Here is a 19,703-nt window from a genome sequence, read left to right as displayed (position 1 = left end):
GTGAGGGCCGCGCCTGTGGGCACAGGCGGGTGGCGGTTGGGGTCGAGCCAATGGGGAAGATGGCGGCCGGGCTCAGCGGGACTCGCTCCGCGGCCGTGGCGGACTGACCACCGGGACGTGGGAAGGGACCCCGGGGTTACCTTTGTGTGTCGCCGAGTCGGCGGCTGCGGAGGGGACTCGACGAAAGGGAACGAGGGAACGGGAAACCGACTCCCCTCGCTCGAAGGTCCTGGCTCTGAGCGGGACCGAGCCCCTGCCTGCTCTCTCTGGGTGGGAGCTCGGATCCTCTCCTCTGCAGTTAGTTTCTGCGAAGCTTCACGGTGACTTGAGGGAAGGGTCCGCACCAGCCCCTCGCTCAAGATCTCCTTCGAAGGATAGTGGGAGTGAAGCTTTAGAACTTCAATTAAAAAAAAGGTTCTTTTTTTTTTTTCCAGTGATATTCTTGGGCTCCACCTGCACGTCAGTTACAAAGCAAAGATACATTTAACCAACCCCTAACACTGGAAAGTCAGGAACTCTGTTCAGTCAGTGAATACTGTGAACGCGGAAAGCTGGACCCCTGGGGTCCCATGGTCTTTACGAAGTTAACAGTGTGGTAGAGAACATTAAACCTGTCTCACAGACAAATGCAAACGTGCAACATTAATCACAGGTGATGCTATCAAGGCTCAGATAGGTTTGATTAGAAGTGAGATCTGAGTCCTCCCGTTTTAACCAATATTTTTTTTTTAGCTGTTATTTAGTTTCTGTGAATCTTGTATGCTCATTTGTAAAACTGATTTAGCACATGCCCATATGATTTCACTGGAAATCAGGCGCGAAAGTGTATGTAGAAACTAAACGGTGAAGAAATATCGCCTGAAAAAAATGAAGACATCGGATTATTGAGTTGCTAGTTAAACCATGGTTTACAATTTAGAATTGGGTCCAGAACCAACTGACAAAGCAGTCAGAATGGGCTGAGATCATCAGCCATATACAGGGAATCTGTAGATCATTTCCCTCAGCATGCTGTACAATGATCTACACAACTCCCAGTCTCTAATTGGTGATTAGTTTGTGCTGTCCAGTATGTGGCCATTATCTACATACAGTTATTAGGCGTGACCTACTCCAAACTGATGTCCCTAAGTGTAAAAATTGATTGTAGATTTTGAAGACATGCTAGTAACAAGAATGTAAATTTCAATGTTATGGTGATTATCCGTTACAGCTATTTTTAGAGTATATGGGGTTAAATGTATTCAAATTAAATTTACTTTCAAAGCTAGGGGCTTTCTAATGTGACTCTAGACAATTTAAAATGACACTTATGACTCACAGTTGTGCGTTTGTTTTGTTTCTGTTTGGTAATATGGGACATTACTTGTGATTCGAAGCTTGACACGCTCAACTCGTCTCCAACACTTTGTAGTCAGAGTTAACCATATTAAAACCCAATTTCAGCTTTTAAAATTTGTTTAGAAACCTGATATTACTATCATCTGTGGCAAAGAGCAACCACTCTTCCTAAATCAGATTTTGCTGGGACACAGGCATCCTTCTTTGTTACCAACTGTGTGGTTGTTTCTGCACAAGGGCTTCAGTGAGTAACTATATGGGGTATTAGTGGGAATATAGCTCTGTGGTCTTTATTGTAGGATGCGTGTCGGTCGTCAGCAACAATAGCAGAAACTCTATAGTCTTTAAAGTCTAAAATATTTAGTCTCTGGCTTCGTGCAGAATAATTTTGCTAACCCCTAACCTATAGGAAGGACAACCTAGATTCTTTAAGTCTAAAGACAGTTTGTTTACTCTGTGTGTGTGTGTTTCTGTGGATTGACTCATGTCAGTCCTTGCAAAATGCTATCATAGACTTTACCACTGTACTGTACTCCCAGCCCCAATCTTACACAGTTTATTAACATTTTTTCTCATTTTAAAATTCAGAATAATAGTACCTACCTCATAGGATTGTTATTGAAGATGAAATAATTTAATGCATACAAAGTGCTTATAATAGCAACTAGTATATATTAAATATTCCCTAAACCTTAGTTATTAGTAAGGTGTGATTGCATAAGTAGTCTAATAAAGTATAATAAAGGCATAGAGGAAGGGAAGGCAGTTGGGTAGAGGGTAGTGTAACTCTCAGGGAGAAATGGTGAGATCTCTAAACCCAGCCTTGGATAGCCGCCTGCTCTTTTGTTTTGATCTCTAAACTCTTCCATGGTCAGAGGAACTTAGCTCCTCTTCCTGCCCTGTGCTCTCTCTACCGTAGCTCCACTCGTGCTCCTTCCTCTGCCGTGGGGAGTCATTCTTTCCTGACTCCCAAGGTGTGTGTCTGTGTGTACAATGTCGATATGTGCGTGAATATGAATGAGTGTGGAAACCAGAGGTTGGCTTCTGGTATCTTTTTAAAAATTGTCTCCACCTTAAAATTCTTTATTTAAGAAATTGCATGTATATATTTAATATCTGTGGAGAGGAGGGAGGGGAGGATATGTGTCCCACAGTGTACTTGTGGAGGTCAGAGGACAACAGAGGAGTCTGTTCTCTTCTTTGACTGTGTAGGTTTTGTGGGTTCCAGGGATGGAATCCAGCCTGCCAGGCTTGGGAGCGAGTGTCTTTCCCACTGACTCATCTTGCTGACTCTCCACCTTATTTTTTGAGACATGGTCTCATTGAACGTAGTACCTTACAAACTAATTGACTAGACTGTCTGGCCTGTGAGCCCTGGGGATCTCCTGACACTACACTGTCCCGACCTAGGGCTACAGATGTATACAAACACAGTGACCTAAAAAAATATTTGTGTGTGTATGTGTGTCTTAGTGCATGTGTGTGTGTTAGCATGTGGGATATGTGTGGTGTGTTTATATCTTAGCATGTGGGGGGTGTTGCGGGAGTGAGCATAGTGCCTGGAAAGGGAGCCGAGTGTCAGGTCTTTCAGAGCTGGAGTGAGGCCTTTGTGGACTGTTTGGTGTGGGCTGGGGTGCAGACTGTGAGAGAACAAGTATGTGCTTTTAACCACCGATCCGTCTCCCCAGTCCCACACTCAGCTTTTAATTTGGGTACTGGGGATCAAATTCGGATCCTCGTGCTTGTGTGGCAGGCACTTTCTGTACCATCTCCCCAGAGCCCCGAGGTGTAGCTTAAATCCCTTTCCAGTAAGGATCTTTGAAAGTTGACTAGATGGCCAGGTGTGGTGGGATTCTAGCATTGAGGCAGGGGCAGGTGACGCTCTGAGTTTGAAACCAACTATAAAACTGGGTGCCTAATTGAGATTGTCTTTAATCATTTTTTAGGTAGCATTATGTAGCAAAGAGATAAGTTCAAGTTTGGGCTTTGTGGTGCGCCTTGGGTTCTTCTCTGTAAGGGAAATAACCACCAAGATTATTATGGATTGGGATAGCACTCTCTCTCTCTCTGTCTCTCTCTCTTTCTCTGTCTCTCTCTTGCTCTCTCTCTTTCTCAGGTATCCAGCAGTGTAGGCACTCAGTAGACATTAATAGCTCTTCTTTTCGGTCTCTTGAGCCCTAAACAATCAGATAAATCTAGGTAACTTGGTCTGACTTCAGTTTACGGACATGAACTGTGTTTGCTTCTGTTTGTATCCTTAGCACCCAGCAGAGTACCTGGCTTAAGGTAGCTTTTGTCTTTTGTGCACCAAAAGGATAAGATCACAGCTTCTAGATGGCAGCAATGGGCTGAACTCCAGCTCTGGTGTCTAATGTTTAAGATCTTTATTTAAAAATAAATAAGTAAACCAACCTGGCTAGATCTGACTGGTTTAGAGAGTGTTATTCAGTTACAAACAATGTTTAAGGTGTGGCCTCAAGATAAGTAGTGTATTTCACTGGGATTTTATTTATTTGTCTTAATGCTCTTATATCATGGATCTTTCTAATACAGCAAATAAGATTTGTGGCTTGAGATGCTATAGCTGCAATCTCAAATTTTCCTACCACATATTTCTAGAGGTGGTTTTGGGTTTTTCTTTTTTTAATTGATTTTATTGAGCTATACATTTTCCTTTGCTCTCCTCTTCAATCCTCTCCCATGCTTCCCATGCTCCCAATTTACTCAGGAGATCTTGTCTTTTTCTACTTCCCATGTAGATTAGATCCGTGTATGTCTCTCTGAGGGTCCTTATTGCTGTCTAAGTTCTCTGGGATTGTGATTTGTAGGCTGGTTTTCTTTGCTTTATGTTTAAAAACCACTTATGAGTGAGTACATGTGATTGATATTTGTCTTTCTGGGTCTGGGTTACCTCACTCAATATGATTTTTTTTAGCTCCATCCATTTGCCTGCAAATTTCAAGATGTCATTATTTTTTTCTGATGTGAAGAAACACATGGGAATTGAATAACAATGCTCACCTGAAGCATCAGTGGGTCAAGGAAGAAATAAAGGGAGAAATTAAAGACTTCCTAAAATTCAGTGAAAGCGATCACACAACATACCCAAATTTATGGGACACAATGAAAGCAGTGTGAAGAGGAAAGTCCATAGCACTAAATGCCTACATAAAGAAGCTGGAAAAAAATCCCACACTAGTGAATTAACAGAACATTTGAAAACTTTAGAACAAAAAGAAGCAAACTCACCCAAGAAAACTAGATGGCAAGAAATAATCAAATTGAGAACTGAAATCAACAAAATAGAAACAAAGAAAACAATACAAAATATCAAGGAGACAAAGTTGGTTCTTCGAGAAAATCAAAAAAATAGACAAACCTTTATCCAAACTTACCAAAAGGCAGAGAGAGAATATCCAAATCAAATAATTCTTAAACGTAGATAAAGGAAACTTTATTTCTCATTGGTTATGTGTATGTTTTCTTTTTTTCTTTCTTTTCTCTCTCTCTCTCTCTCTCTCTCTCTCTTTTTTTTTTTTTTGGTTTTTTAGAGACAGGGATTCTCCAGGGTTGCTCTGTGTAGCTTTGGAGCCTGTCCTGGACTCACTCTGTAGACCAGACTGACCTCGAACTCACAGAGATCCACCTGTCTCTGCCTCCTGAGTGCTGGGATTAAAGGTATGTGCCACCACCACCTGGCTAAAATGATACATTTTAAAACAGTATAGAATGGCAAATCCAAGCTTAAAAAAGATCTTAGCAGTTGAATCTTGTCCCTTTCCACTTTCCCCATCCATTGTCAGTTGCTGTGTCTGCCTATCCTTTTAACTTCTGTTGTAGATAAGTAGAATATGGAAAAGTTTAAACCAAATCTTTAGAAGAATTTAAACTTGAGCAGATTCAGTTTTATTTTACATTTCCATTGCTGTGATAAGAGACCATGACTACAGTAACATATAGAAGAAATGCTTCTTTTAGGCTTAAATTTCAGAATTAGGTTCCATGATGGCAGAGTGGGAGGTAGCAGGTAGCTGAAGCAACATCTGAGGGCAAGCAGGAGACAGACCACACTGGGAATGGTCCAAGTCCTTAGAAACCTCAAAGCCCATCCCCAGTGACACACCCCTTCCCAAAGGTCACAGCTCCTCATCCTTCTGGAAGTTCTACTAACTTGGGATCAAGTGTTCAAACATATGAATCTATGGGGGGCCATTCGTACTTAAACCACCACAAATTTGTTTACCCCCCCCCTCCACACACACATACACACACATATCAAAGAAAGGGGCCCTTGTTGCTGAATTTAGCAGAATAGTTTTGAGATATGTAAATGTTTTTCACTAATTTTATCTTTATTTTGTTCCTCAGCTTAATGTTATCCTTGTTCATAATGGATACTGCATAGTATGTGGAGTGTTGTGGCTTCACTCTCTCAGAGTGAATGAAGCAGATAATAGTAAACTTGTTGAAAATACTTACGTGAATATAATGTACAGAGAATGTTTTATGTGGATTTGTTTTTGGGCTTAAAATACTTAATGTATGTAACAGGATAGTGATTGTCATTTCCTTGAGTATAAAAATAATGTAAATAGTATAATATTTTAACTTTTTAAGATAGTATCTGTCTGTAAGTCAGTTTGATCATTGCAGTGGTAATTTTCAGATCTAAAAGTTGTTACTAGGGCTGGAGAGATGGCTCAATGGATAAGAGCACTGCCTGCTCTTCCAAAGGTCCTGAGTTCAGTTCCCAGCAACCACATGGTGGCTCACAACCATCTGTAATGAGACTCGGTGCCCTCTTTTGGCCTGCAAGCAGACACAATACTGTATACATAATAAATAAATAAATTAAAAAAAAACAGTTGTTACTAAATTGATGGTCTGTTTCTTAGTAGATGCCATTTAGAATCTGGCAGTAAGTTACTTACCAGAATACAAGCAATAGGCACCCTGATTGTTCTCCCCATTTAGTCCACAGCATCTTCATTTTAAAAGTGACAAAAATTAAGCCTTCCACTAAGGATTACTTGTTATTTATTAGAGCAGCCGTGCCCAGTGTACATTCTAGAACCTGTTCGTAAGCTTGAGGGCACCTGTGGAGAGGCTTGTGGTCAGGATAGTTAACTGGTGTTTGGGTAGTGGAACTCATGTCCCTTGAACATTTCTGAGTTGTTCCTGTCTTTTCGTCCTCTCAGGAGAGGAAGTGTCAGAGTGAGCATTGAACTACAGTCACTTTCTAATCCAGTGCACAGAAAGGTTGGTATCTAGTTCCTTTTGAAATATGAGCATTTGTGTGATGTAATTATTGTTGTGGTTTTATTTTGTTTTAAGAAAATGAGATCTGTACTTACCTATACTTAGTCATCCTATAATCACTGAGGTGGTTTTACCAGGCGAGGCTTATCCATTGTATTCCACATATGCTGACTCTTGCATTTCCCTAAACATGAGAGATTCTGCTGTCCAGTTTATGGTAGTAGTGAACTACTTGTGCTCTCCCGGTCTTTTTGCTATTATAATAAAATTATGGAGTTTAAAAAAGATGACTCTTGTTAAATCCATTTTTAAAATTCTTGGGTCATTTTATAACTGTTGCAAGCATAGGGTGGTGAAATCTAAGCCAGCCATTTAAATTTAATTATACTATATATTACTAAATCCAAGAAGAATTAGGGGTTGATGTAACAATCTGGGTATGCTCTGAGCATTTAAAAGATTAGCTTACTTTACATTTTGATCTAGAATGTGAATTTGATGTGAACTTCAAAATTGAGTTGAATCCATGCCTATAATCGCAGTATTCAAGAGGAAGAAGAAGGATTGAGAGTTCTTTGGCATCCAACCTGGGCTATATACTTGATGCTCTATCTTAAAAAAAAAAAAAATGACAGCACTAAAGATATAGGCCAAAGGACTAAGTGTAGCATGTGTTTTCTGTGTTGCAACTTTCCCTGAACACATGCAAGCATGTTGTAGTTAGCAGGAACTGTAGTTTTTGGCTTGAGGTTGGTTTTCAGTAGCATCTGAGGCAACTTTCAAGAAGTACTTAAGTAGAGGTTACTGGATCACAGGCTGTTCTGAGGTAAGCCCCCAGTTTGTCAATTTTCTAGAACAGAGAGTAACATTCTTACATGTTAATCTTACATATGGCACCTCTTTTTTTTTTTTAAGCCTCGTTAATAAATTGCTTCAATGTTTCCAAGCCCCTAGTAGCTCCTTAGAAATGAGTAGACTTTCCTCAGGTTCTTTGTTAGCTCCTCTTACAAGGTATGGGTTTATCTTGGGCCAGTGTTCTCTGAAGTTGATTGTTTTTGTGTACCTACCTGTCAGCTGTGATTTCTGTCACACTTTGAATTTAACAACTTGGCAAGTGAAGGAAACCCATGGATTGTCTCTTTAGTGGGCAGCTGGAGTGGGAGGCCTCCTGGGAAGCCCTGGAAACATGTCACCTGATACTCACCATCTGAGCGACAAAAGCCCCTTCCTTTTTTTGTGTATGATTGTCAGTTTGCTGATTGTGTTTGCTACTTTTGAAATACCAGACCAGTTAAGTTTAGGGAAACTGAAAATACAGTCGTTGAGTCTTGCCGTGGTGCCAGAGTGCAAAGCTGCTCTCCCCTTATCTGACCTCATAGAAGATGCCCTAACTTCCAGCATTTCGCCAGCTTCTGCACACCCCATGCAGGTCTCGTGGAGCCGAATGCTCACTCTCTCAAGACTAGTAAAATTAAGCAGCACCAGCAAACAGGACTCTGACGTACAACTAATAAATTGATGTTGAATAATTCACTTTTACAAAAGATCTACTGAAAACATTTTTTTAAAAAGTAATCTTTTCTTTAGGATTTAGTCATCCGTCTGACTGATGATACAGATCCATTTTTTCTGTATAACCTTGTTATATCTGAGGAAGATTTTCAAAGGTAAGTACTTTCTTATTTGCTGGCCCTATGTATGGTCTAGGAATTACTTTCTGAATTTTATGTGTTTACAGTGTTCTTTTTTGAAGCATATGCCTGTTCAGATGGTAAGTTATTCTGGGAATACTGACTGTCTTATAATTATTGACAGAGTATTTTGAAAGATAAATGTTTTATAGATTATTAGTTTTTATATTATTATATATTAAATGGCTCAGAATTTTGATGACTTTCTCAACTCCCGTTAGATAAGGTTGATTCAAATCAAAAGTTCCCTGTTTATTTTTTTTTTTAACTCTTTGCTTTAGCAGCGGATACAATCTTCTGGTGATGTTTTGGGGATTCGGATTTTAGGCGTAACATTAAATAGTGATGACATTAGTAAATAAAGAATATTTCAGTCTATGAATGATAACTAAAGATAGTAATTAAGTTTCTGAAGAACTGTTTTTCTGTTTTCTGTATAGTTTAAAATTGCAGCAAGGTCTCCTGGTGGACTTCTTAGCTTTCCCACAGAAGTTTATAGACCTCCTTCAGCAGTGTACCCTGGAACATGTGAAAGAGACTCCAAGGTGAGGCTGGGAGTGCCATGGCACTAGACCTCTGCACAGACTGCTCTTTGAGAGACGATTGATACAAAGTTATTTTCCATGGATCACAAACATCCCCCTTTATTTATTTATTTATTTTTTTAAAGCTGGGATTTGGGCTCAGTTAAACCCCAAATTTTAAGAAATCTTAACTGGGGGCCGGAGAGGTGGCTCGGTTAAGAACACTGGTTGCTCTTCCAGAGGACCAGGATTCAATTCCCAGCACCCACATGACAATTCACTATTGTCTGTGACTCCAGTTTCAGGAGCTCCAGCACCCTCATACAGACATATATACAGATAAAATATCGATGCACATAAAATAAAATAAAAAAGAAATCTTGACTAAAATAAGAAATATTTGAACCTTAATTTACATGGTTTGATGTAGCTTTTAAAGTTTTACCAAGATTTATTTATTAATCTTCATCTTTTCTTCTCTCTCTCTCTTTCTTTCTTTCTTTCTTTCTTTCTTTCTTTTTTTTTTTTTTTTGGTTTTTCGAGACATGGTTTCTCTTTGGCTTTGGAGCCTGTCCTGGAACTAGCTCTGTAGACCAGGCTGGTCTCAAACTCACAGAGATCCGCCTGCCTCTGCCTCCCGAGTGCTAGGATTAAAGGCGTGCGCCACCACTGCCCGGCTCTTTTTTTCTTTTTTTTTTTTTTCTTTTGGTTTTCTGAGGCAAAGTTTCTCTGTATAGCCCTGGCTGTCTGGAACTCACTCTGTAGTAAAAGCTGGCCTTGAACTCACAGAGATTTGCCTGCCTCTGTCTTCTTAGTGCTGGAATTAAAGGTGTGTGCTGCCACTACACAGCCTAAGATTCATTTCTTATTTATGTGTCTCTGTGTGTATGGGGGTCCTTGGAGGCCAGATGGTGTGTCAAATCTAGAGCTGCAGGCAGATGTGAGCTGCCCAACCTGGGTGCTAGGATCTGAATTCAGGTCCTTGGAAAGAGCAGCAAGTACTCTTAACTGCTGAGCTGTCTCTCCAGCACCAAGCTAGTTGAACTATTTAATAGCATTTTTGTTTTTGTAGTGATTGCATTTACGTTCATGGTCACGTGCTGCTGACTCCTGATCATGATAAGTTCACCTTGGACTGTTTCTTGGCTTGAACAACTGCTGACTATTGTTTAATATCTTGTTACATTAGAAACTCTGAAATGTTTTTCTGTCGTTTTTTGTTTTTTTTTTTTTAACAGGGTTTCTCTGTGTAGTTCTGGTTGCCCTGGAACTCGCTCTAGATTAAAGGAGTGCACCACAAACTTCTGATCCCCCCTCTTTTTCTGATGCAGTGTCTTACTATGTAGTGCTGTCTGTTTTGGAACTTACTGTGTAGACCAGACTGGGCACCAGTTCACAGAGAGCCTCCTGCCTCGCCTCCCTGGTACTGGGATTAAAGGCTTGCGCTGCCTGCCCCCACCCCCACGCACTCTTTTCATGTTTATTAGGTATAATTCTTCTATAAAGACCTTTGTCTTGTGAGTCAAGGCTATGTGATCATTCTGAGAGTTTACAGGGAAAAGGATAATCCTTAATTTAAATGTAAGTTGCCAGAGTAAAGGAACTGGTACTCTGGTCTCCCCTGTGGTATGCTGAGTTTTTGTTTTTAGTTTTTGCTTTCTCTCTGTTTCCTCTTTTGTCTCCTGCTATGAACTCAAGGACTGTTTTTGTTCAGTACCCTGTCATACTCCTCTTTATCTTTTTCTGTAGCCTCTTTCACACAGCCCCTATGATTTTTAATTTCCTGCTTCATGGCCCGAGTTGGAGTCCGTGATGCAGCGATAGGGTTTCACAGTTCTGCTTGCCATAATGTGACTTTTCTCTTCCAAGGTTTCTGCTGCAGCTCATTTCTTCAGCGACTCTTTTGGATAACTTGCCAGTATTTTTAAATGTCGTGGAAACAAATCCTTTCAAGCATCTTATTCACCTGTCATTAAAGCTTTTACCTGGAAATGATGTAGAGATAAAGAAATTTCTAGCAGGCTGTCTGAAATGCAGCAAGGTAAGACTTTGAACTTAAGTCACTCTTTTAAACTGAGTACTTTATAAATCGCTGAGGACCCATATTGCCCTTTCTTTTTTTTTGTAGTGAATTTTATTGGTTTTCGTTTAGCTACTACCTATAGCTGTAAGTCTAGAACTAGACCCACAGTAGAGAAACCTAGGGCCCAGAATACTTAGTGCTTTGCTCTGGCCTTAGACACCTGAATTCCATGTCACCATTGTATCAGTTTGTAGTAGCAGTGCAATGTTTTTTACTCTTTTTTATTTTTGGCTCTTTTGGGGGGCCCACTATAAAATAAGTCACATGGAAGCTTATTCTTAGTTATAAATGTCCAGCCTTAGCTTGGCTTGTTTCTTGCCAGCTTTTCTGAACCCCATCTACCTTTTGCCTCTGGGCTTTTCTTATTCTCGTCTGTAAATCTTACTCTTACTCCGTGGATTGTTGTGTAGCTGGATGGCTGACCCCTGATGTCCTCCTCCTTCTCTGGCCACTTCTTTCTTCCCAGATTTCTCCTTCTATATATTCTCTGCCTGCCAGCCCCACCTACCTTTTCTCCTGCCTCACTGTGGCCGTTCAGATCTTTATTACACCATCAGGTATTCTAGACAGGCAAAGTATCACAGCTTGACAGAGTTAAAAAAATGCAACATAAAAGTAACACATCTTAGCATACTATATCCAACATCAGCTAGCAAATATGTTTGAAAATAAGTATATGAACATGTTCTGAATATTGTAAAATGCTGCATAAAGTTTGTGGCACAAGGATGGTGTAGTGTTGCTGCTTAAGAAAGAAAAATTCAGGGGCTGGGTGGCAGTGCCACACACTTTTAATCCCAGTGCTTGGTAGGCAAAGGCAGGCAAATCTCTGTGAGTTTGAGGATAGCCTGGTCTATACTGTGAGTTCTAGGACAGCCAGGGCTACACAGAGAAACTTTGTGTAAAACCCTATCTTGAAAATCCAAAGAAAAAAACAAAAGGAAAAAAGATTTTAGTTAAATGGTTAGATCATTGCATAGCTAGTACTCACGGTGCACAGATCATCTGGGGTCTTATGAAAATGCAGGTTCCTTTTTAGAAGGCCTGAGTTTTTGCACGTCCAGTAGGCTCTTTGCATGATGATGGTGTTGTATTTTGCTACACTTTGAATAGTTTGGCTATGGATGATTGTATTAAATTGTAAGCTGCATAATTTTATTTTTATAAATAGGAAGAAAAATTATCATTGACTAAATCACTAGACGATGTTACCAGGCAACTGCACATTACACAAGAGGTAATTCAAGTTTCAATTTGTCTTTGTAAGTCATCCAGACATTGGTTCTGAATTCTTTCTTAAATTAAACATAAGCCTTTGTGTATGTTCTTTCAATGTATATTGCCATGGGATCTCATCTTTGTCCCTTTCCCCTATTAGTTAATTATCTTAAGTGGATGCTTTCTTTTATATACTCCACTCTGCCATCCCTAACATATGACATATTTTCTAAATCATCATTAAGTAAGACAATGCTTAGTATCTATCACTTATTCTTTCCTTTAAAAAATTATTTCATTTATTTATTGTATGTGTGCTTCTGTTTGTGTGTAGGCATGTGTGTACCATGGCATGTGAGTGGAGATCAGAGGACAACTTGGGAGTTGGGTTTCTCTCTTTCTGTCATACGTATCAGGAATCAAACTCGGGCCATCAGACTCGGTGGAAGCTCTTGTTGGCCCTTGCATTTTATTTATTTGTTTGGCTTAAAATGACTTTTTAGTTTCCATCCTTCTTTCCTTTTTTCCAGTATTAAGATTAGAATTAATCCTTTGACAGGCTTAGCATGGTTTTGGTCATGGCCACTACACTTTGCCCTTTATCTTTGAAATCTAGGGTGAAAGTACTTGCTAAGCAACATGGCTGTAGGCAGGAAATACTCCTGTACAACTTGGTCCCTGTGGGGGGACAATGCTACTGTACTTAGGTATAAGAAGTAAACTTAGTTGAGACTTAATAAACCCAGGTTTCTTAATGTCAGAGGAAAAGATTTGGCGCTGAAGAGCTGGATGAAATTAAAAGTTTAAAGATGGTTTAAGCGTCACCTGTCATCTTTTTTATTCTCATCTTGTTGTCTTTAAGTTAATCTGTGGGAAAAATGTTAAGTATGCATTGGAAAGCCAAAGTTTTCTTTCCAGTGCCCTTGTCTGAAGTGTAACATATTCAAGAGACTATCCTGTTAACATTTACTGACCTCTATTATAGACGTTATCAGAGAAAACACAAGAATTAGATAAACTGCGGAGTGAATGGGCCTCACACACAGCATCATTGGCAAATAAGCATTCTCAGGAGTTAACAAATGAGAAGGAAAAAGCCTTGCAGGTAAGAATGTTAAAGGTACCTGGAAAATGTCGTAGAGTTAGTTATTTCATTAACTATAAAAGTAATAAATGCATGCTTTAAATTTTCAAACATCTAACAAGTATGTGAAATTCAAATTGAAAGCTTATTTTTCAAAGTCTTTCATTCAGAGATTATATAGTCATCCTAGGCATTTTATTCTGCTCGACTTCCCAGCCATCAGCCTCACCCTTCCTGGGTGACCTGATGGTCCTCTGTTAAGGTCATCGTATTGTGATTCTCAACTCAGTGCAGATAATTTGATATCTTTTTCTAGACTTTTCTCTATGTATATATGAATGGTATGCAATTTACAAATATTTGTTTATAAATTTGTAACAATGTAAGTTATAGATATTCATTTGGGGTTTTATTCCATGCTAATAAAATTTTATTAGATATATTGATTATAACTTTAAAAAAATCTTAAGATATCATTCTCTATCAATTCAAATACTCCTTTTTAATGCTATGGCTATTATTCATCATTCAGATACAACTTAAATTAACTACTTATCAAACTGGTAGACTTTATTTATTTTTTAATACTGGTAGGCTTTTAAATGCTTTGAAATTTTGGTTACTGTGAGTAGTCAGTGAGTTTCCTGTTCACATTGTAATGCATCCACCCATATAGAATTTCACTGATACATACTGTCACCTGAACAATGATGCCCGCTGGGAATCCCAAGGTGCTTATTTCCCTGTGCTCCTGATACTGTTAGTCATCTTTGAATTTGCCCCTGATGGGCACTAAGGTTTGCATCCATTCTGTGAAATCTTTGTATGAAGCTAAGCATCTTGTTACATGACTTTACCTTTTTATTTCTTCTGTGGATTACTTTTTGACTTTCACTCCATTTGCTCTTTCGTAGTGAGATTTCTTAACTTGATTTTATAACTTTAATAATAAATTTTTAATGTACTTAATATTAGTTATTTGGTGTTAAGGATATAATTAGACTTTTTATAAGTATAACTTTAATTCAAATAAATTTTAGATTATTATATAACCCTGCAAGTCTCCCTTATATGCTTTTCCAGTCTGTGTACTACTCTTATGGGGGTGTATTAGTTAGAGTTTCTATTGCTATGAAGAGACATCATGACCATAGCAAGTGTTATAAAGAAATGCATTTAACTGGGGCTGGCTTACAGTTCAGAGGTTCAGCCCATTATCAGGATGGCAGCAAGCAGGCAGACTTGGTTCTGTAGAGGTAGCTGCATCTGGATCCACAGGCAGCAGGAATAGAGTGAACCACTGGGTGTGGCTTGAGCATCTGAAACCTCAAAGCCTGTCCCCAGTAGTACACTTTCTCCAACAAAGCCACACCTTCTAATCCTTGTAAATAATACCCCTCCCTATGAGCCTCTGGGGATCCTTTTCATTCAGATTACCATATGGAGTCATCACCTTTCTGACTGCTGCCGTCAGTGCTTGGTTTTATTTGTTCTTCAGTGTATCAAATAGTATGTTTCTATATCATTTCTTTCCCTCAGCATAACAGCTCTGAAATTCAATTGTATGATTGCCTTTTATTATTGTATAGTATTCTAATATATGACTAGACCATGACTTGTTTTCCTGTTGACTGGCCTTGAATTATTTGTGATATTTTGTTATTCAGTGTTAAACTAATGTGAGCAACCTACTACATGTCTTTCTGTGCAGGTGTACACTCCCTTTCCTTGCGAAATGATGGGGGTTTAATGAGGCATGTGTTTTCCATTGAAGGTGTACACTGCCCCTATGTAGGTCAATAATAACATTATCACATAATAATGAAATTTTTCATATGCATATTGACCAACCTGATTATGCAATGCCCATTCAGTATTACTATTATTAAATTAACCTATTAGTATTTTTCTTACTTTTCCCCCCTTTTTTCTTTTATTGAGCTATACATTTTTCTCTGCTCCCCTACCTTCCTCCCCTCTCTACTTCTACCCTCTCCCATGACTCCCACACTCCCAGTTTACTCAGGAGATTTTGTCTTTTTCTCCTTCCTATGTATATCTATGTATGTCTCTCTTAGGGTTCTCTTTGTTGTCTAGGTTCTCTGGGGTTGGAGACTGTAGCCTGGTTTTTTCTTTGCTTTATGTCTGAAAGTCACTTATGAGTGAGTACATATTATATTTGTCTTTCTGGGTCTGGGTTACCTCACTCAATATCTTTTTTCTAGATCCACCCATTTGCCTGCAAATTTCAAGATGTCATTATTTTTTTTACCACTGTGTAGTACTCCATTGTGTCAGTGGACCACATTTTCTTTATTCTTCAGCTGAGGGGGATCTAGGTTGCTTCCAGGTTCTGGCTATTATGAATAATGCTGCTATGAACATATTTGAGCACATGTTCTTGTGGTATGATTGAGCATCCTTTGGGTATATGCCCAAAAGTGATATCGCTGGTTGTTTTCTAATTCTCTGAGAAATTGCCATACTGATTTCCAAAGGGGCTGTACCAGTTTGCATTCCCACCAGCAATGAAGGAGTGTTCCCCTACCCCGCAACCTCTCCAGCATAAGCTGTTATCATTGTTTTTGATCTTGGTCATATGACAGATGTAAGATGGAATCTCAGAGTTGTTTTGATTTGCATTTCTCTCATGGCTAAGGATGCTGAACATTTCCTTAAGTATCTTTCAGCCTTTTGAGATTTGTCTGTTGAGAGTTTTCTGTTTGGGTCTGTACCCATAGTTTTATTGGATTATTTGTCCTTTTGATGTCAAGTTTCTTGAGTTCTTTGTATATTTTAGAGATAAGTCCTCTGTCTGATGTGGGGTTGGTGAAGAACCCATTCTTCATTTTCCCATTCTGTAGGCTGTCTTTTTGTCTTGTTGACAGTGTCTTTTGCTTTACAGAAGCTTCTAGTTTCAGGAGGTCCCATTTATTAATTGTTGTTTTCAGTGTCTATGTTACTGGGGTTTTATTTAGGAAGTGGTCTCCTGTACATTCAAGTGTACTTCCCACTTTCTCTTCTATGAGGTTCAGTGTGGTTGATTTTATATTGAGATCTTTGATCCATTTGTACTTGAGGTTTTTTGGTTTTTGTTTTGTTTTTTCAAGCCACAGTGTAGTTTATTCAGCCACAGAATCAATCATTAAGGTCCTGACCTTCCCAGCTACATGATCCCTGTTTTAGGCTTGGCCTATTCAGGACTCTGGGGACCTAGGAGGGTGAGGGCCAGCAGGGTTTGGTGTCCACAGTCTGCCAGGCAGGCTCAGATGCAGCCCCCCCCCCCCCATGTCCTTGATAAGGCTGGCGGCCTCAGGGATCTGGCAGAAGAGGTTACGAAGGGGTGCGCTGCTCCACAGACTACACAGATGCTTATTTTCATCCATTGTACTCCAGCATCTTTTGCTGTGTCTCCATAATGCGCCTCTTGGCCTTGTCCTGGCTCTTGCGCACTGCTATGTTGTGTTCATGTCGTAATCGGTACACTGCCTTCTTGCCCTTGTGTGAGGGCCCAGCTGGGGAGGGAGCCTTCAGAAGGGGGCTGCAGGGAGAGGCAGCAGCCACAGGAGCCTGCCTGGAGGATGTGTAGTTGCTGCCCAGATGCTGCCAGGGTCGGGGGAAGGTGCACCACTGTCTGCCCACAATGTGCCACTTGGTACTGCAGGGGATTGTAGCCACCTCTGCTGCCCTCTGGCCCACGAGGCTCCTCCTTCACAGACATGGCCCTGGGGTTGTAGCTCTCCAGGTTACTGTAAATGCCAGGCCCCAAAGCCTTCCTATCTGGGCCAAAAGTATGTGAGGGATATGCAAGTGGCTGAGGGTCAGCTGGCAGGTAGTGGGGGAATGAAGGGGTTTCTGGGCCCTTAAGGCTTTGGGCTTCAGGTGCTGGCTTCATGGCAAAGAGGTCAGAAAGCTGTTCTTCCCCAGACTCGATGGAGGCCTCATGCTCACACATGTCCCCGAGTTCCCCAGGTCCAGCTCGACTCTCTGAGAATTCGATGGCCAGTAGGTCCCATGGGACATAGCCAGCTCACCCCCTTGGCTCCCTGCCCCTGGGTTCTGTGTTGGGGCACTCCTTCTGATGCTCACCCTGTCCTCTGTTGGTGTCCTCCAACCCTAGAGTTGCCATAGGTCTGACCTCTCTGGGCTTTTCTGTCACCCACTCCTATGTGGCTTTTCTCCTCCTCTACTGCTTCCTTTTCCTTCTGTAGTCAGTGTCTTTCCTTTCTTCCCTTTTCCCCTCTCTCCTTGGTGTAAGTCAGTGAGGGGCAGGACACACCCCAGAGGGAGGGGTGCTTAGCAGTTACAGGGCTCTTTGGTGAGGCCCCAGCCTAAGTCCAAAAGTTGTTGTTTGGGAAAATGTCCCCTCTTGTCCTGTGAGCCCAAGGGATTCCAACCCCTTGTCCAGGGTAGCTCCTCTGAATGTCCATCTTCTTCCAAGGAGATCTGTGTAGAGTAAGGCACCAAGCCACAGCCAATAGAGAAAGCAGTCCTCCAATGCCAACTTAGTCTAAACTCCTCCCTTGACACATCTTCCTCCCTGTTCCCCTGAGTCCTGAACTCCACCTACCCTGGGGTAAGTCAGTTCCTTGTGTAGCCCCACCTCCCGCAGCATTCTCCTGGCCATCATTGTTTGAGGGGTTCAGGACCAAGTCACCCCTGGCCTGAGCACAGGTATGCTCATTTGTTAGTTTTGAGACAGGGTCTCACTACATAGATCAGGCTGGCCATGAACTCACAGAGTTCTGCCTGCCTTTGCCTCTAGAGTGCTGCTTTAGTGAGGTCTTTGGCAAGGACTTTGTACAGGGCTTTGTACGTGTTTCCCATCCTGGCTACCCCTAGCAGCCTGCCACAGGCTACCTGGACATAGCTGAGGTTTCTGGTCAAGACATGAGCCCTGTACCTCAGGCTCAGGCAGGCTACTACCCCAGAACCAACATTCAGGATCTGCTAGAGGTTCCAGTTGCTTCACCTTCACTGAAAGAGCCTCAGGCTGACTCCACCCAACACTGACTGGAGGCTTTGCCCTTACTACTTCCTGTGCTCTGGGGTGTATGCAGGCTCTGGAGCTCAGTGGAGCTCCTTTTGCTAGCTTCCCTTCTGCAGGACTGTTTTCTGACATCTATCATGTGTCTCTTAGGTCCACTTCCTCTTGTAAGCTTGAGACATCTTCTCTTGAGTCCTCATCTCCTCCTGGGGCTGTTTCTGGGTCTATGGGAGAAGTCTGTAGCTGTTCAGCTCTTGCTGGTCTACTGATCCCCAAACTTGGGTTTCTTTTTCCTTTGGGATTGCCTTGTGCCGTCCAGTCAGAGGTGCTTTACTCGTCAAGCTTCAGGCAGGACTCCCAACCTCAGTCTGAAAATGGTGGTCCTGCCTCCAGGAATCTCAGAATCTGGACTTGAGTTTTGTACATGGCGATAGATATGGATCTATTTTCATTTTTCTATATGTTGATATTCAGTTATGCCAGCACTATTTGTTGAATAAGCTTTCTTTTTTCCATTTTATACTTTTAGCTTCTTGTCAAAAATCAGTTGTTCGTAGGCGTGTGGATTGATATCCGGGTCTTTGAGTTGATTCCATTGGTCCTCCTGTCTGTTTTTATGTCATTATCAGGCTGTTTTCATTAATGTACCTCTATAGTAGAGTTTGAAGTCAGGGATTGTGATGCCTCCAGAAGTTCCTTTATTGTACAGGATTGTTTTGGCTATCTTGTTTTTCCCTCCATATGAAGTTGAGTATCGTTTTTTTGATGTCTGTGAAGAATTTTGCTGGGATTTTGATGAGCATTGCATTGAATCTGTAGATTGCTTTTGGTAAGATTACCATTTTTACTGTTAGTTCTACTTACTGTAGAGCATGGGAGATCTCATTTTTGTGTATCTTCTTCAGTTTCTTTCTTCAAAGACTTAAAGTTCTTGTCATACAGGTCTTTCACTTGTTTGGTTAGAGTTACCCCAAGATATTTTATGTTATTTGTGGCTATTGTGAAGGGTGATGTTTTTGATTTCTTAGTCCATTTATCATCTGTATAAAGGAGGACTACTGATTTTTTTGAGTTAATCTTGTATCCTGCTGCATTACTGAAGGTGTTTATGGGTTGTAGGATTTCCCTGGTAGAATTTTTGGGGTCACTTATTTATACTATCATATCATCAGCAAATAGTGACAGTTTGACTTCTTTTCTGATTTGCATCCCCTTGATCTCCTTTAGTTGTCTTATGGCTCTTGCTAGAATCTCAAGTACTATATTGAATAGATATGGACGGTGGACAACCTTGTCTTGTTCATGATTCATTGGGATCACTTTGAGTTTCTTTCTATTTAATTTGATGTTGGCTGTTAGCTTGCTGTATATTGCCTTTATTATGTTTAGGTATGTTCCTTGTACCCCTGCTCTAAGACTTTTATCATGAAGGGATGTTGTATTTTGTTGAAGGCTTTTGCGGCATCTAATGAGATGATCATGTACTTTCTTTTTTCCTTTCAGTTTATTTATATGA

At 40.6% G+C, this 19,703-nt stretch overlaps 1 protein-coding gene and 1 pseudogene across 2 annotated transcripts in view; one reads left to right on the top strand and one right to left on the bottom strand.

Annotated features, from left to right (window-relative positions):
- The window catches only part of Sass6 (SAS-6 centriolar assembly protein), a 41,989-nt gene that overhangs the window by 263 nt on the left and 22,023 nt on the right, over nt 1-19,703 (top strand). For both annotated transcript variants that reach the window (XM_075981520.1, XM_075981522.1), the window contains exons 2-7: nt 6,540-6,600; nt 8,188-8,267; nt 8,732-8,836; nt 10,685-10,856; nt 12,070-12,135; nt 13,102-13,221. In XM_075981520.1, coding sequence (XP_075837635.1) covers nt 6,540-6,600; nt 8,188-8,267; nt 8,732-8,836; nt 10,685-10,856; nt 12,070-12,135; nt 13,102-13,221 — 604 coding nt within the window. The remainder of the gene's footprint in view (nt 1-6,539; nt 6,601-8,187; nt 8,268-8,731; nt 8,837-10,684; nt 10,857-12,069; nt 12,136-13,101; nt 13,222-19,703) is intronic.
- On the bottom strand, nt 16,398-17,827 carry LOC142853546 (CCAAT/enhancer-binding protein epsilon pseudogene; annotated as a pseudogene).

This window comes from Microtus pennsylvanicus, chromosome 7 (genome assembly GCF_037038515.1).
Source record: "Microtus pennsylvanicus isolate mMicPen1 chromosome 7, mMicPen1.hap1, whole genome shotgun sequence".
NCBI classification, from domain to species: Eukaryota; Metazoa; Chordata; class Mammalia; order Rodentia; family Cricetidae; genus Microtus; species Microtus pennsylvanicus.
Note: the sequence above shows the minus strand (reverse complement) of the source record. Positions and strands in the feature narration are given on the sequence as shown.